This window comes from Pelophylax lessonae, assembly GCF_965119305.1.
Source record: "Pelophylax lessonae genome assembly, chromosome: 6".
Taxonomy (NCBI): domain Eukaryota; kingdom Metazoa; phylum Chordata; class Amphibia; order Anura; family Ranidae; genus Pelophylax; species Pelophylax lessonae.
Window position 1 is genome coordinate 56,358,402 of NC_138773.1, and position 19,072 is coordinate 56,377,473.

The 19,072-nt window shown below is 41.8% G+C and overlaps 1 protein-coding gene across 1 annotated transcript in view; it reads left to right on the forward strand.

Moving 5' to 3' along the window:
* TEKT4 (tektin 4) overlaps positions 1 to 19,072 on the forward strand; it is a 97,032-nt gene that overhangs the window by 3,545 nt on the left and 74,415 nt on the right. The window contains exons 2-3 of the mRNA XM_082260973.1: positions 645 to 715; positions 10,986 to 11,129. Coding sequence (XP_082117099.1) covers positions 645 to 715; positions 10,986 to 11,129 — 215 coding nt within the window. The remainder of the gene's footprint in view (positions 1 to 644; positions 716 to 10,985; positions 11,130 to 19,072) is intronic.

The window sequence follows — 19,072 nt, forward strand, 5'->3', positions numbered from 1 at the left end:
GTTGGGGTTACAGGGAAAGATACTGTTGGGGTTATAGGGAGGGATAGTGGTTGGGGTTACAGGGAGAATTAGTGTTGGGGTTACAGGGACTGTTAGTGTTGGGGTTACAGGGAGGGTTAGTGTTGGAGTTACAGGGAGAATTAGTGTTGGGGTTACAGGGAGGGTTAGTGTTGGGGTTACAGGGAGCATTAGTGTTGGGGTTACAGGGAGGGTTAGTGTTGGGGTTACAGGGAGGGTTAGTGTTAGGGTAACTGGGAAGGTTAGTGTTAGGGTTAGAGTAAGGTGTACAGGGAAGATTATAATGAGAGGTAATAATTGAGGAACATGAAGAGAGTAAGTAAGGGCCAGGGTTAGGTTTAAAGAAGGGGGTTTCATTTTAGGGTCACAGGAAGATTTAGTGTTAGAGTTACAGGGAGGGTTAGTAAAAGAAGGCATCACTCTCTATGCAGAACATTACACACACACCTAGTATACAGTATATATACATATATATGCCAATGCACTGCTGCTTCCATTGAAAAGTGCATAGCTATGAGAGCAAACCTCCTGCGTACATTGCACACCATAAACCAATATGGCCATACACATTAACACATGAATATAAGAATCCTGGTGATAACATACCTTTCATCTCTCTCTCCTAGGAAGTGGAGCTGATTAGGAACGTTCAAGAACTTCTGAAGAGGACCCTGGAGCAAACCATCCAGCAGATAAGGTAGAGCGCGTAGTGGGGGGCCCTGGCAGGGAGGAGTCCATCGGGTACTTAGCGGGTGGTGGATGGGTGATTCAGAAGATAAGGAATGGCAGAGAGTGGAACAAACCAACCCACAAGGTATAGATAATAATGATGGAAACCATCCATCAGATAAGGTGTAGATTATAATGGCGGATTCCATCCATCAGACAAAACCTAGCGGACTCTCACTGTCACCGCACTCATCATTGCTTCATATCATCTGAATCCAAACAGAAGATAATAGTTTTTTTCTGATAAAACACCAAAGTTTATTTTAATATTTGTCTCTGGAAGGAAATATAACATCAGAACAAAGAGTTATGGAAAGAAAGTGCTTTGACAATTGCAGGATCATACGACTGCAATGACACCTAATGATATATGTCTATAGCTGTGCGTGCATTACAGCCTCAGGCGTGTATTTATAAAAATAAATAAATTGCATGGCTATTCATCAAACAAATCTGCTAGTACATTCGTTCTGTATGAACAGGGCAAAACGGAATGTCCTCAGGCTATATCTTTTACAGGTTGAATGTTGTTCATTCACAAAAAACACAATGGTTTGGAAAAATACTGCAATGTGGCCACTAGATGGAGCTGAAGATTATAGGAAATAAATACGTTTAGCACCCTCCTAGGTAGGTGCTAGGTGGATAAAAGCTTAGCAGCTCCATCTGCTTATCAGGGGAGCCTGATTGTTAGTTTTGCCTGTTGCATGTGTCCAGGGTGTGATTCATCTGGTCTCCCCACTGTATCCAATAGGGGAGCCTGTTGGACAGTGGAGGAAACACAGCCAGTGACACACAGGCTTTTGTAACTATCCCAGTGGGTTGGCACAACATCCTGGGATATGTTATAAAAGCCAGGGGCACATGTGACAGGGTGTCTTTAGGCGGGAAGCCAGGTCCCAGGAGGAGGGTGACAGCTGTCTCTCCTCCTGTTTCTATGGAAGGCAGTCACAGGTGGTTGGGCTAGGGGACCAGAAGTGTGGTGCTGAGCCAGGAGGTCCAGTGGATGCTGACAAGCAGGGCTGAAGGCAGAGCAACCTTGGGAAAAACAGTGTCCGTGAGTACCGGGAAGCTTGCCAGGGGTCTGCCCAGGAAAGGGACCACTTCAGTGAGGGTCAGTGGACAGGAGCTAGCACACACAGCAAGTGAGAAAGGGGGTGCCAAGCTAGGACCCTAAAGAGAAATTATCACAGGATCATATTCTTATCTCCACTTCAGTGGCAAGGTGAAGCAGCGGCCTTGCCACACACTATAGTCAGTTGCCCTCAAGTTGTGCATAGTTCATAGTTGGAGTATCCCACTCATCTTTTCTCCCATCCCAGTTCTAAAAAAAACACAAAAACCAAATCCCCTGGACTGTTCATTGTCTGAGCCACGGATTTACAGTGATGAGTTCCATAGACCAGTGGTCCTCAACTCCGGTCCTCAGGGCCCACTAACAGGCCAAGTATTACCTTGGGGAGATGCAGACTAGAGTACTGCAATCACTGAGCAGCAAATTATATCACCTGGGATGGATTTCAGTTATCTTGCAAACCTGGCCTGTTAGTGGGCCCTGTAGGCCAGGGTTGGTGACCACTGCCATAGACTATTGCTACAGGTAACCCAGGGGAATCCAGAAAGTGCAATTCTCAGCAGCTCCCTAGGGGGCAGTGCTGCATACTTATTTCCTATGATATTGAACAACATGTAGTGGCCATATTGCAGTGTTTTCTCAAGCCACTGTTTTTTTTATTAATAAATAATAATTGACCTGTAGAGCAAATAGCCTAAGAACATTCGATTTAGCTCCAATCACACAGATATATGCATCAGCAGTTTCGCTGGACAAATAGCTGTGTGATTTATTTATTTTTTTTAAATACACCTTTTCACCTGCTTTATCTTCTTTAGATTTTCAGCACATTTTGTGCAATGATGCATTGTTTCGGTAGGATTGTATACACTGACTGTACAATCAAATTGTAATGCATATGACAAGCTACGGCTACAACTGTTTTGATGAGGTCTCACCTTCATCAGAGATTTCTTTAGTAAGTATATAAAAAGTATTTATTGTTTAACATTAAAAATAGAGCAGCCGGAGGAGTGAGACCCACTCACTTGGCTTCATCATGGTAGCAGTTCACGGTGGTTCAGGGAATAAAGTTTTACGAGACCTCTTCTTGAAGTGGCCTACTGATATAATAAACTGTCAGAGAAGGATCAACCAGTATTGCAGAAATATAGAAAACTTTATTGAAAAATATAAAATTGTAAAAACACAGTAACTGGCCCATCCTCTGCAGATCCCCAGTGCTGGGGGAAATTGTGGGGAACGACCACTTATGACAGCACGTCAGTCAAAGAATTTAGGTGACAATCTTATACACTCTGAATACCGTAGAACACCAAGTACAAACTGGCTAACCAATCTTCCACCACTAGGGGGCATGCATCCATGCGGAGGATGCACGATTTGCAAGTATGTGGATTGTAAGCTCTAACTAGCAGGGCCCTCTAATTCCTCCTGTATTGAATTGTATTGTAACTGTATTGTCTTCCCTCACATTGTAAAGCGCTGTGCAAACTGTTGGTGCTATATAAATCCTGTATAATAATAATATGGACACATTGACTAGTTCGGACGGAGTAAAAGAAATCAAGGAAAAACACTTTATTTAGGCTCTGTTCACATATTGGCGTCCCGGATCATGGGCAGCATTGACGCGATTCTGCCCGCAATCCTGAATCACGGAAAATTGCGGGGCGGCTGTGCGATTCTCGTCACTTCCAATGGCACCCCAAACGCGGCTCGATTTTGCCGCGATTGTTGCCCCTTGAATCACGGTGAATCACGCAAACAGAATCACAGGACGCCTACTTTTGGGCGACAGGCATCCTGCGATTCTGTTTTTGCGCAATTTTACCGCGATGCGCCGGTTGACAATCATGGCAAAATCGAGCTGCGTTTGGGGTGCCATTGGAAGTGACGGGAATTGCACGGGCGTCCTCGTGATCCGGGACGCCAATATGTGAACAGAGCCTAACTGTTCAACCACTTGGGTTATCTACAAGCTTACTTGTCAGTGTGGTAAAGCCTATGTGGGCAAAACAAAAAGGCAGCTCAAGATCCAGATTGGTGAGCATGACCAGAGTATTAAGAAGAAGGATGACTGACGCCCTCTTGCTGTGCATTTTGCACAACCCCATAGGGGCAGCCCTATTGGGTTGCGTGTTAAGGGTATTTATAGTCTATAACAGGTAGTAAACTCAGGCAAAGTGATGGTGAAATATAATGTATCCACTGTACAATACCTTTTTCTTTTTTTTGCACCGGTCCTGGAGGTACTGCAATACCAGGTCGATGCGTGGAGTGGACAGAGCAAGCTCTTCTTCCATCTCCCTGTTCTAAAAATCCATTTAATATATTGTCCCCAGATATCATTCACGTCCATCTTACATAGTTTCATACATAGTAGTTAAGGTCGAAAAAAGACACCAGCCCATCCAGTTCAACCTATGATGTGTGTGTTTGCTGTTAACCGTACATTGTATACCCCTTTATGTTGTGGTCTTTAAGGTGCCCATCTAATAGTTTTTTGAAGCTATCAATGCTCCCTGCTGATACCACTGCTTGTGGAAGAGAATTCCACATCCTTACTGCTCTGACAGTAAAGAACCCCCTACGTATTTTAAGGGTAAACCGTTTTTCCTCTAGTTTTAGTGAGTGGCCACGTGTCTTATTGTATTCCCTTTCTCTGAAAAGTTTGTTCCTTATGCTAGGTACATCAACAGTACAGTATTTGTACATTGATATCACATCCCCCCTCAATCGTCTCTTCTCCAGAGAGAATAAGTTCAGTGCTTGTAGTCTTTCCTCATAGCTGATGTCCTCCATTCCCCTAATTATTTTTTGTTGCCCTTCTCTGGACTCTCTCCAGTTCCAGCACATCCTTCCTGAGGACCGGTGCCCAGAACTGGACAGAATACTCCAGATGTGGTCGGACCAGAGTCTTGTAGAGTGGGAGAATAATCTCTTTATTTCTGGAGTGAATCCCCTTTTTTATACATCCCAGTATTTTGTTGGCTTTGCTTGCAGCGGCTTGGCATTGCATGCCACTATCAAGCCTGTTGTCCACTAGTACCCCCAGGTCCTTTTCCATCCTAGACTCACCCAGAGGTTCCCCCCCTAGTATCTTACTGTTTTCCTGCTTATTTTTGTTTATTCTCCTCTCTTCCGAAGCCGACGCCATTGCTACTGCTGTCTTCCGCATTTTTGCATTCTGATGCTGGCCATACACTATACAAAAAATCGTTCAAACTCATTTTTCGAAAAACGAACACTCGGCCGTGAGAGCAGACGATCGCGCCATCATGTAATGACCGATAAATCATTCAATGGACATAAATTAATGCGTTTTTTGTTCATGTTTCCACATATACCTAGTGCAAACCGTTTGGACGAGAAACACATTAACCTTTCAATTTATCGTTAATTTGGCAGAAAATTTCCAAACTTGTCCTTTTGTTTTTTCGGCTTAATAACGTCACAGCCGATTACCGATTCGTGCCCATTAACTGCCCGAAAAATGAACGAACTGTCCAAATGACCGAATTTCGGCTGATTTATCATATAGTGTATGGGCAGCATAACACTTCCGCCCTTGCTGTAATCGCCAGAATCCCGCGTACGCGACCAAGCAAACAGCAGACTACAGTTGGTGTTCTGCCAAAATCTCCAACTCGCCAGAATCTCCAACCACGTCACTTCCGGTGACTGTACAGCAGAAATAATTGGGGATTACGACAAGTTGCTGTTTTTACAGACCACCGGCAGCCTATACACTACGGTACACGCTATAATGAGTGCACATTGTTAGTAACGGCCGCTACTAACCAACAACATGGCCGCCTCCAAGGTGGTGACACATTTTTTCCTCCTTATCTGATGTTCTGTGAAAAGAGGCAACTGCTCGTGTACCGTAGTATATACGCTACCGGTGGTCTATGAAAACGGATGTCAGGCTGTGTTCTTCTACTCACTGTGAGTCCCGACTTCTCTGTCTTCTTAACCTGTAATACTTCCCTACATTAACATTAACCCTCTATGGTACAATCAGAAGGCTGCACTACTTCCCTACATTAACATTAACCCTGTATGGTCATAGCTTGGATTGATGCCTCTCAATATCGCAATATATATAATTGGGAAAAAAAATATCGCAATGTCATTTTTTTCAATATCGTGCAGCCCTACTGATCACTGTATTGTCACTTTCCCCAAAAAGTGTCAGTTAGTGTCAGAGGGTCTGCTGCAATACCGCAGTCTGTAAGTTGCTCATCACCCCCCCCCCCTATTGCTAGTATAAACAAAATAAATAAATAATAAATCTATATTTAGCAGGCTCCTGCGCTAATGAGCTGATCCTGCATCAGAAAAAATATTTAAATGATTGTGCTGCTGCTTAAAAACAAACAATATACCAAAAAAGTGAAAAATGAAAATAATCCCACCTAGCAGCGCTCAACTCAGAAAAGTGCACACAATATATATGAACAAAATAAACAAACAATTAAATCAATAAATAGATATATATACATGTGTTCAAATAATCACTGAAAATCCAATCCCAAAATTAATTAGTGGACAATAAATCAAGTAAAAAAAAAAAATCAGTGGAAAAATTGCAGTGAAACACACATGGATAAATCAATGTATAACTAAAATTTATTGTTATTATAATGTATTTAGTTATACATTGATTTATCCATGTGTGTTTCACTGCAATTTTTCCACTGATTTTTTTTTTTCACTTGATTTATTGTCCACTAATTAATTTTGGGATTGGATTTTCAGTGATTATTTGAACACATATATATATCTATTTATTTATTGATTTAATTGTTTGTTTATTTTGTTCATATATATTGTGTGCACTTTTCCGAGTTGAGTGCTGCTAGGTGGGATTATTTTTATTTTCACTTTTTTGGTAAATAATAAATCTAGTATATATCCCCTAGTTTGTAGATGCTATAACTTTTGCGCAAACCAATCAATATAGGTTTTTTTAGAGATTTTTTTTTTTTTTTTTACCAAAAACATGTAGCAGAATACATATTGGTCTAAATTGATGAAGAAATTTCCTTTGTTAATTTTTTTTATTGGGAATGTCTTATAGCAGAAAGTAAAATATATTGTTTTTTTTTTTTTTTTTTTTTTTTTTTTTTTCAAAATTGCCCACCATGAGCAGACCCTACCAATATATCCTGCTCCCTAGTAGGCAGAGAGCATTATCAATTTACCTGGCAATCTTGGTAAACAGAAAAACCCAAAACTATACTCTCTTCTAGAACCTACCTAGGAGGGTGCTACATGCATCAGAATACATATTGGCCTAAATTGATGAAGAAATTCGATTTTTTTTTATTTGATATGTTTTTTAGCAAACAAATTTATTTATGATGCAAAAATAAAAACCGCAGAGGTGATCAAATACCACCAAAGAAAAGCTCTATTTGTGGGGGAAAAAAGGACATAAATTTTATTTTGATACAGTGTTGCACGACAGCGCAATTGTCAGGTAAAGTAACAGGGAAGGTAAACCTTCTGGAGGTCAAGTAGTCAAAGCTACACTCCAAAATGAGTAAATAGTGGCATTGATTTACTAAAACTGGAGAGTGCAAAATCTGGTGCGGCTGTGCATGGCAGCCAATCAGCTTCTGACTTCAGCTTGTGCAATTATCCGTAGGCTGGCCCTCCTGCGCAAACCGCCGTAGGTATACGTCAGTCGCGCTCCGGCGGCGGCACACTCCCACCCCCACTCAGCAGCAGGGACTCCGATGCACGGGGCAGGTGGTTCTGATTGCCACCTGACAACCCCCGATCGTTCCCCGCTGAGAGAGAAGAACGGTCAGCTGTTGTAAACACAGCCGACCGTTCTTCTCTCTGGATTGATCACAGAGCCCCTGTGCAGTAATCCAGAATTACGCTATTCCTCTATGATAAAGACCAGCCACTGCTGCTCTCTCTCTCTCTACAGAGTAACTGGTCTTGTCTCTGCCCCCTTCCCTAGTGGGTGGGGCCTGCCAGCTCCCTCCCACAGCTCTGCTCTCTGCACAGGCTATACACAGCCCAGTGATGATGTCACTGCTACTTTTACAAGGCATTTGGCGCACACAAAATAGATTTATATCTTTTGTGGCTACTGAGGAATATATTTAAATAAAATTAATTTTGGGCCTGGAATTCAACTTTAAATACCATCTGTTTTGGGAAGATATTTTAGTAAATCAGAACAGCTGTAAAGACTTTACTGCCTGTTATTGGCCAAACACAAAGATATTTCACCTTTATAACCCCATCCCCCGCCACACATTCACACTTTGTGGTTTTGTTTACGGCGATGGCGGCATCAGACATCTGTCAGTGGTATAAATCTGGGAGGAAGGCGGCGGTGTGATGTGTGATGAGCGGCTTCCCATACAGGAGAGGTCTTCATAAAGGAAGAGGTCAGAGGTGACAAGACGTGTGATTGGCAGCTTTGTAACTGAGGGCGCCAGCAAAGGAGCGTTAGGATAGACATCATCTAAGAGGGCTTTAAACTTCTCAGCAAATGTTTGAATTCTATCCAGGAAGACGGTGCAGGGAGAAGAGAAGGGAAGACATAAGAAGTGATGGGAATGGGGGTCACACTAATGAGGGAAAATAGACATTTACAATTGTAATTTATATATAGAGGGAGAGCTTGGTTAGTATATACATATCAGAGAATACTGATCTATATTAATCAAAGGGCTCCTGTATGACCGTGTGTGGTTTGTGAAATTCTGACAATTTTTTTGTTATTTAAAAACTCGGATGTATCTGAATTTCAAAATTACAATAGTAACAAATTTAAACAAATATGAAATAACAGACTAAAATAGAATAGAAAAAAAACCAATAGAATATATTAAAATAGAAAAAATATAACCGTCTTCTGAAAATATAATTTCGAATAGAATGAATTTGAATTCCAATAGAATAGAAAATAAAAGAATAGAAAATAAAATAAAAGAATAGAATAGAACAGAAAAGAATAGAATAGAAAAAAAAAAAAAACAATAGAATATAATAAAAATAGAAAAAATATAACCATCTTCCGAAAATATCATTTGGAATAGAAAGAATTTGAATTCCAATAGAATAGAAAAAAATAGAAAATAAAATAATAGACTAGAACAGAAAAGAATAGAAAAGAAAAAAAAACAATAGAATATAATAAAATAGAAAGAATATAACCATCTTCCAAAAATCTCATTTCGAATAGAAGGAATTTGAATTCAAATATTATAGATTAAAATAGAAAATAATAGAACAGAATAATAAAGAATAGAATAGAAAAGAACAGAAAAAAAAAAAACTATAATTCTAAAGAATAAAATGGAATAAAATAGGATATCACCGTCTTCCAGAATTTAAATTTCAAATAGAATACATTTGTGATGTAACATCTTCTCATCTTCTTCTCATCGCCTGTAACATCTTCTCTTCCCAAAGGCGCATTGCAGCTGTGCTGCATTGATGTGACCCAGCACCATTGGAAGCAATGTTATTTCTATTGTCATGCAATTCGGTGCAATCCAAGTCGCATCTGAAATCACATTAGTGTGAACCAGGTATTATAGTGTAATCTCTATGATCATTTGCACCATCTAGGGGCCAAAATGTATATATTTTCTCATTGAGGCATTTTAGAAAGTTATATTGCATTTTGGCCACTATGTGGGGCTGACAGTTATAGCAATGACTCTATTAGAGAAATTATGGGCAACATTTGTTTGAGAGGAGGAGTCAGTAGAGAGAAATGGGGGGTGTACATCACCAATGAAGTTTTTTTTGTGTGTTGTTGCACACACAGTGTCCACAACTGGCTTAATTGTATCTCTGAGCAAAACCCTTTTTTTTCCGTTTTAAATAGATTGGGAAAGGGTTAAACCCTCTGTAAAGTTTCTGTTATGGTCTCTGTCACTATTGGGGAGATTCGCTCTTCTGAATTTGTACTGATGACCAGAAAGTGAGGTGAAATCCTAAATGTAAGAGCTGTCCCCAGAATCATTTTTTTGTTGTTTTTTCCGATACATGGATGGAGACGCTGGGCATACCTCCTGGTGTCTCACTTAAAGTCCCACATAGCCCACATTGTGTAATTTTTTTGTTGCATGACTGCGAATATACTGAAATTTATATCATTTTTTTTTTTTTGAGTGTTATTTAATCACCACTAGGTTTTTGATTTTTAATAGATGAACAAAAAAAGGGCAAAATTATAAAAAAAATCCAATATTTTTGACTTTCTGCTATAAAAAATATCCTATAATATCTAATAAAAAAAATAAATAAAATTTCTTCTTAAATTTTGTCCAAAATGTATTCTGCAACATGTCTTTGGTAAAAAAAAAAAAATCCCAATAAGGGGATATTTATTTGTTTGCGTGAATGTTATAGCGTCTACAAATGATGGTCTATATACTGGATGGTCTATATACTGGCATTTTTATTTTATTTTTTTTATACTACTAATGGCAGTGATCAGCAACTTATAATGGGACTGCAATAGTGCGGCGGACAATCTGACACTAAAAGACGTTGGGGGTGGGGGAACTAACTAACTGCTTCTGAAATAACCAGTGACCCTACTACAGTGATCAGTGCTAATACAATACTTTGCAGGGACAAGAGATCATCATCTCTGTACAGAGCTCTGTGTTGATTGTCAATACAGGGCTAGGGGCTGTGATTGGACACAGCAGATCAGCAGGTCCCAGCCATGAATCATTGGCTAGGATTTGCTGTCAGATTTGTGTCGGTGGTTGGGGGGCCATCAATAAACCTGAAAGCAGGCAGCGACATACACAATATCCTGTAGCATAAAACAATTGCAACAGCCACCATTTTATTCTCCAGGGCATCTGCTTTATAACTTTTGGAAGTTCTAAGTCATTTTCTAGCAACAAAGAAAAAAAATGCTGATTTTAACATGTACGTTATGTGAAAAAATTCAAAATTGCCCATATAGGCAAGTGCCTATATATCTGCTAGCCAACCAGTCTAGTTGTGGAGGTGGTAAATGTCTTCATTTACAGAAATAGAGAAAGATGTAGAAGGTTAGCAGCCTCTTTCCGAGGCAGAGCTCAGAAAATCATGTTATCTCAGAATGAACATGCAGTCAGTTGAGATGGAATCTTTAGCTGTGTCCATATTTGTTCCTCCTCAGGATGAACAGAGATGCCAAGGAGAAGCTGGAGATGGATTGGTCTGACAAGGTGGAGGCGTATGACATTGATAACAAGTGCGGAAGATACAGCAACCAAACTACCGATATCCAGTTTCATCACAATTCCTCAAAATTTGAAGACAAGTAAGAAGAGGTTGTGTGTGGTGTATTAGAAGGGTCCACACGTGGTGTATTAGAAGGGTCCACACGTGGTGTATTAGAAGGGTCCACACGTGGTATATTAGAAGGGTTCACATGTGATGTATAAGAAGGGTCCACACGTGGTTTATTAGAAGGGTCCACATGTGGTGTATTAGAAGGGTTCACATGTGATGTATAAGAAGGGTCCACACGTGGTGTATTAGAAGAGTCCACACGTGGTGTATTAGAAGGGTCCACACGTGGTGTATTAGAAGGGTCCACACGTGGTGTATTAGAAGGGTCCACACGTGGTGTATTAGAAGGGTTCACATGTGATGTATAAGAAGGGTCCACATGTGGTGTATTACAAGGGTCTACATGTGGTGTATTAGAAGGGTCCACACGTGGTGTATTAGAAGGGTCCACATGTGGTGTATTACAAGGGTCTACATGTGGTGTATTAGAAGGGTCCACACGTGGTGTATTAGAAGGGTCCACAAGTAGTGTATTAGAAGGGTCTACATGTGGTGTATTAGAAGGGTCCACACGTGGTGTATTAGAAGGGTCCACACGTGGTGTATTAGAAGGGTCCACACGTGGTGTATTAGAAGGGTCTACATGTGGTGTATTAGAAGGGTCCACAAGTGGTGTATTAGAAGGGTCCACATGTGGTGTATTAGAAGGGTCTACATGTGGTGTATAAGAAGGGTCTACACGTGGTGTATTAGAAGGGTCCACAAGTGGTGTATTAAAAGGGTCTACATGTGGTGTATTAGAAGGGTCCACACGTGGTGTATTAGAAGGGTCCACATGTGGTGTATAAGAAGGGTCTACACGTGGTGTATTAGAAGGGGCTACAGGTGGTGTATTAGAAGGGTCCACACGTGGTGTATTAGAAGGGTTCACATGTGATGTATAAGAAGGGTCCACACGTGGTTTATTAGAAGGGTCCACACGTGGTTTATTAGAAGGGTCCACATGTGGTGTATTAGAAGGGTTCACATGTGATGTATAAGAAGGGTCCACACATGGTGTATTAGAAGGGTCCACACGTGGTGTATAAGAAGGGCCTACATGTGTATAAGAAGGGTCCACACGTGGTGTATTAGAAGGGTCCACACGTGGTGTATTAGAAGAGTCCACACGTGGTGTATTAGAAGAGTCCACACGTGGTGTATTAGAAGGGTCCACACGTGGTGTATAAGAAGAGTCTACACGTGGTGTATTAGAAGGGTCCACACGTGGTGTATTAGAAGGGTCCATACGTGGTGTATTAGAAGAGTCCACACGTGGTGTATTAGAAGGGTCCACACGTGGTGTACAAGAAGGGCCTACATGTGTATAAGAAGGGTCCACACGTGGTGTAGCTATGCACTGGGAAGATTAGTGTCCTGTGGTTTCTTCCCCCATCTCTCTGAGCTTCTTATGCAGCTGAGAACAGAGTTAAAGCAGAGTTCCACCCTGGTAATACTCTTTTTTAATAAAAATTCCCCCGGGACAGTCAGGGCTAGTACATTCCACAATGGATAGCCTCTGTACTGTCCCGGGTTGCACTTACCTGCAAGAACAAATACTTACCTTGAAAATGTATTGTCCAGCGTTGCCATCTCAGGTGTGGGCAGCTTGAAGCCAGCGCGATCCTCTTCTGCGTCCTCTTCCGTCTTCTTCGGTCCCACGATGCACTGCACCGGCCCCGCCGTCACTTCCAGTGCGCGCGCTTCATCCCTCCACAGCTTCTGGGCAAGCTGTTTAGAAGGGAATGACGCGCGCGCCCCGGAACTGACGTCGGGGCCGGTGCAGGCGCATTGATTCCTGGGAGCGATGACGTTCAGCTCCCAGGAATCATTGCAAAGCCAGGAAGTGACGAATCGCCGTGGCCGCCGAGGGGAGGAAGAAGGAAGTAAGGTAAGTATATTTTCTTCTATACGAGGTAAGTAAAAAAAAAAAAAAAAATGCGATTATCCATTTGTTTTTCAGGTGACCCGGAGCGAGAAGATGGAGGTAAGTATCATTTTAGGGTGGAACTCCACTTTAATGTGATCAGTTTAAAAAAAAAAAAAAGGAATTTATATATTTTTATATATCTATAAACAAATGTTTTGCCTTTTATTTCTATTTTAATGTGAATGGGTTGTTTTACAAGGTGAAGGTTTACATTCACTTTCACCATCCCCCCTCCTTTCACACAATCGCAAAAAAAAAAAAGTATTCATCTTTTTTTTTTTTTTATGTAAGGGTCCTTTATTTCTGGATTTCTCGCCTAGGCGAGAATGGTCTACACCCCAGATGCCCACAGCCTCATATGATACCTTACAGCTCAGGAGGCCTTGTCTACTAAATGTGCGTCATCAGAGGGGCTGGCTGCAGAAATCAGGAAGAGTCAGCTGGCTCCTGATGACATAAGAAGGAAGGTAATGGCGGTAGTCCCAGGCGTGCAGCAGAAGATTCATAGGAAACTACGCTGGATCCACTGGGCACCTCAGTATGTTTTTGAGTACAACCCAGCAAATAAAGTAAGAGGCAGGAACCAAATTCTGTGAACATTGAAAAATGAAAGTGCTGCATTAATGGCAATCACATTTACCTGTGGTGTACAAGAAACAAAGGTGACTATTTATAAATGTTTGGGTTACAATAGGTTGGATTCACTGTGTCTTCTGTATGTAAATTTCCTTATGGAAGACTGTTTTCACCTAGTTCAAAATGGCCACTAGATGGCAGCATAGCCTCACTGCATGTGCCTGCAACACGCTATGCATTTCCAGGCACTTTCCCCTTTAGCTGGAAATAAAACTCATTGCTTTTCAGGACTCCGAGGGAGATTCACAGGGTCATGCTAAATGAGATCATTAGAAACTTAAATTATGTTCTCAGTAAATGTTGGCGTAGAAAGGTATATTTTTCTATTATAGCTACTGATATTATAATGGAACAGTTTTCCCCTATAAAAAGGAAACTTTTTTTTATGGACCAATCATATTAAAAGGTCAGATACCCAAAAGTAGCATTACAGATACAATTCTTACATTTGATTTAAAAAAAAAAAGTTAATCTTCTTCAGGGCAGTTACAGTATCTCACAAAAGTGAGTACACCCCTCACATTTTTGTAAATATTTTATTATATCTTTTCATGTGACAACACTGAAGAAATTACACTTTGTTACAATGTAAAGTAGTGAGTGTACAGCTTGTATAACAGTGTAAATTTGCTGTTCCCTTAAAATAACTCAACACACAGCCATTAATGTCTAAACCACTGGCAACAAAAGTGAGTACACCCCTAAGTGAAAATGTCCAAATTGGGCCCAAAGTGTCAATAATTTGTGTGGCCACCATTATTTTCCAGCACTGCCTTAACCTTCTTGGACATGGAGTTCACCAGAGCTTCACAGTTTGCCACTGGTGTTCTCTTCCCTTCCACAATGACGACATCATGGAGCTGGTGGATGTTAGAGACCTTGCACTCCTCCACTTTCCATTTGAGGATGCCCCACAGATGCTCAATAGGGTTTAGGTCTGGAGACATGCTTGGCCAGTCCATCACCTTTACCCTCAGCTTCTTTAGCAGGGCAATGGTCATCTTGGAGGTGTGTTTGGGGTCGTTATCATGCTGGACACCAGTTTATGTGGATTGAGCACTAGCACTTTAATTTCTTATTGGCACGGCACGGAGGGATTCATGTCTAGGATTTTATGACACCGGTTTTATATGGACTCTATGTTTATGTGTGTTTTTGCACTTGATTTTTGACTTTCACTTGCATATTTCGATTTTATCACTTTCTATATTTGTATTCACTAGATTAGATTAGATTAGATGTTGTATTTATTGAATATCAAGGATTTATCATTATTGTTATCACTGATTACTATTCACCTAATTGTTACTACACTGACCCATTGGTGCTGCATTTTATATTTATTGGGCTTTGTTTGTATTTAGTGAAGACACTATATGTTAGCCGCCATTGGGTTCAGCTCATTTTTTTATTATCATTTTTTTGTGATAGCGCTGATTTTATTACTTAATCTATTCATGCTGGAATACTGTCTCTGAAAGGAGGGGATCATGCTCTGCTTCAGTATGTCACAGTACATGTTGGCATTCATGGTTCCCTCAATGAACTGTAGCTCCCCAGTGATGGCAGCACTCATGCAGCCCCAGACTATGACACTCCCACCACCACGCTTGACTGTAGGCAAGACACACTTGTCTTTGTACTCCTCACCTGGTTGCTGTCACACACAATCCATGTCCTTATTCTGCTTGTCTTCAGCAAACTGTTTGTGGGCTTCCTTGTGCATTATCTTTAAAAGAGGCTTCCTTCTGGGACGACAACCATGCAGACCAATTTGATGCAGTGTGCGGCATATGGTCTGAGCACTGACTGGCTGACCCCCCACCCCTTCAATCTCTGCAGCAATGCTGGCAGCACTCATATGTCTTTTTCCCAAAGACAACCTCTGGCTATGACGCTGAGCACGTGCACTCAACTGCTTTGGTTGACCATGGCAAGGCCTGTTCTGAGTGGAACCTGTCCTGTTAAAGCGCTGTATGGTCTTGGCCACCGTGCTGCAGGTCAGTTTCAGGGTCTTGGCAATCTTCTTATAGCCTAGGCCATCTTTATGTAGATCAACAATTCTTTTTTCAGATCCTCACAGAGTTCTTTGCCATGAGGTGCCATGTTAAACTTCCAGTGACCAGTATGAGAGAGTGAGAGCGATAACACCAAATGTAACACACCTGCTCCCCATTCACACCTGAGACCTAACGAGTCACATGACACCGGAGAGGGAAAATGGCTAATTGGGCCCAATTTGGACATTTTCACTCACTTTTGTTGCCAGCGGTTTAGACATAATGGCTGTGTGTTTGTAAGGTTCTGGCACTCTCAGTGCCTCCTATCACATTTATTCCGGGTGATTTCCATCTACCTAGACAGAAGAAACACATATAGGTGTGTTTCCCTTTAAGGCTGAAGCTGTCATCACCCAGCGCCGGACTAGATGGCTATTTAGGGCGTCGGTTCTCACTCACATGTGTTCGTTCAAACACCAGTACCTGGATACTAATCTTGCTTGAAGCTTCCATGCTTGCAAGCTCTCCTCGCTGACGAACCTCGCTGCGCTGATCCCTGCATCCTGCTACTGGATCATCCGCATCTCCTGAGCGATCCTTCGGCTATCGCTATTAGTGCTAAGTACCCCACAGGGGAAATCTCTATAGACTTGTACTAGGCTTACACTATTTAGCTCTGCATAGCAAGGACTGTCTTTTACATCTGCATAACTAGATTGCTAGCTCTTGAGGCTACTGCTACTATTTCCTGCACTGGGTTGATCTCTCCTGTATGCACCTGCTACTCTGTCATCTGTTATCATACATGATCGCTAACCCTTCCTGCATCCATCTGCACTGTCTCACCTCAAGTGTCTGTCACCTACCACTTCCACTCAAACCTATCCCTAAGACCTTTATCATTGTCTTACCACATGTATATAAAGTCACACTAGGAACCAGCTTAATTACTGTGTGTATTTACTTGCTGAAATAAGACCTTCCATACATGATGAGTCATTGAGGTTGGGATTGGTATCTCAGCATATCTCCTACATGACTACTGACGTGGAACTACTTCTGCAGCTGAAAATCCACACCTTATAAGAAACGCAAGGAGCGTTACAGATTGAACGAACCCAAAAAATGGATTCAGCAGAAGTAGCCACTCAGGTGACACAATTAAAACAGCAGGTATCTGCGTTAATACACGCACTTGCTGAATTGAAAAATGACAATCAGGCTCTGTCGCAGCAGGTAATTAGACTGACACAACTTACCACTGCTCAGTCCCCTGAACCCAAGATAAATCCCCCTTTGGTATTTACAGGCGATCGCAAAAAATTTCGCGAATTTAAAAACGCATGTGAGTTACTTTTTTTGCTAAAACCTCGTACCTACCTTACTGATCACATTAAGGTTTGTACTATTATTTCTTACCTATCAGGCGATCCTCGAGCCTGGGCAGATTCTCTTTTTGAAAAAAACGACCAGCTTCTCAACTCCTATGCCTTGTTCCTGGCAGAGCTCACTAGCCTATATGATGACCCCAATAGGCAGAGTACTGCCGATCTTCAGTTAAGATCCTTGAAACAAGGAAAAAGGCCTGTAGAAGACTTTGTCGCAGAATTCAAGAGATGGACCCTTGATTCAGGATGGAATGATGCATCTCTGAAAACCCAATTTAGGCTTGGCCTATCAGAAGCCGTCAAGGACGAGCTCGCCCGAGCAGAGATGCCAAAAACCCTGGATACATTGATACAACTCAGTATCACCATAGATAGAAGACTACGAGAAAGGAAGTCTGAAAAAATGGAAATGCCATTATCCAGTTCTTCTCAGAATTCAGCTATTGACCCCACTCCTAAACCCGCTCCAGGTAACCACAGACCCCGGCTACCTAAGGAAAAAAGGACACCTAGTAGATATGGTGATCCTGCCTGGTCATGGTCCGAGCCTGCCTCAAACAGTCGACCTTGTCACTCTGACACATCCCATTTGGACCCTGATCCTACAGAGATGGATGAGGAGCCTATGGAGATTGGTGCCATACATGCTAGGTTGTCCTCACAAGAAAAAAGAGATCACAGGAGAATCTGTGGCCTTTGTTTTTATTGTGGTGAAGGGGGACATTTCATTACATTCTGCCCAACCAGACCCCATAGGCCTAAGGCTCTCCCAATGGAGGCCAGGCGAATCCGAAGGGTCTTCCCTGAAAAACAGCCTGGAAATTATCAAGGCTGTTGCCAGCCCTGTCCCCGTTCTATATCAGTGAAGGACATCCAGAAATTAACAAATATTGGAATAGATATTCCTTCAACTCCAGTGAACTTTATACCACGTTCAAAAAACCCTCCTGTACCACCTCCTGAGGATACTCCTATTTTTGCAAGCACATTTCTGGCTTCCGATGAAAATACAGAGATTCTTGCACCTGACTGCGTACGTGCTTCTAATGGCACGGTGGTATGTAGGAAGGATCTGAGGATGTTTGAAGAAGCATTGGTTGCTAGGTCTACTAGGATTACTTCGGATGGTTATGCGTCCGATTCTAGTGAGGGGTCCATGTAGCAGACACCCTAACAACAAGTGATCCGATTCTCATCGGTTACCAACCTGATCCGATTTTTATATCGGCAACAAGGGATCCGATTCTCATCGGCTACCAACCTGATCCGATTTTCATATCGGCAACAATTTTTTTTTTTTTTTTTTTCCGATTTTCATATCGGAGACCAGTCTTATCCGATTCTCGTATCGGCAACCAGTATTATCCGATTCTCATATCGGCAACCAATTTTTTTTTTTCTTCCCGATTTTCATATCGGCAACCAGTCTTATCCGATTCTCGCATCGGAGACCAGTCTCATTCCGATTCTCATATCGGCAACAAAAAAAAAAAAGAGAAATTTTTTTTTTTTTCCTTCCGATTTTCGCATCGGCAACCAGTCTCATGTGATTCTTATATCAACAACCAGCCTTAGAGGCCTTCCGGAGCCGGCCTTACGGGGGGTAATGTAAGGTTCTGGCACTCTCAGTGCCTCCTATCACATTTATTCCGGGTGATTTCCATCTACCTAGACAGAAGAAACACATATAGGTGTGTTTCCCTTTAAGGCTGAAGCTGTCATCACCCAGCGCCGGACTAGATGGCTATTTAGGGCGTCGGTTCTCACTCACATGTGTTCGTTGAAACACCAGTACCTGGATACTAATCTTGCTTGAAGCTTCCATGCTTGCAAGCTCTCCTCGCTGACGAACCTCGCTGCGCTGATCCCTGCATCCTGCTACTGGATCATCCGCATCTCCTGAGCGATCCTTCGGCTATCGCTATTAGTGCTAAGTACCCCACAGGGGAAATCTCTATAGACTTGTACTAGGCTTACA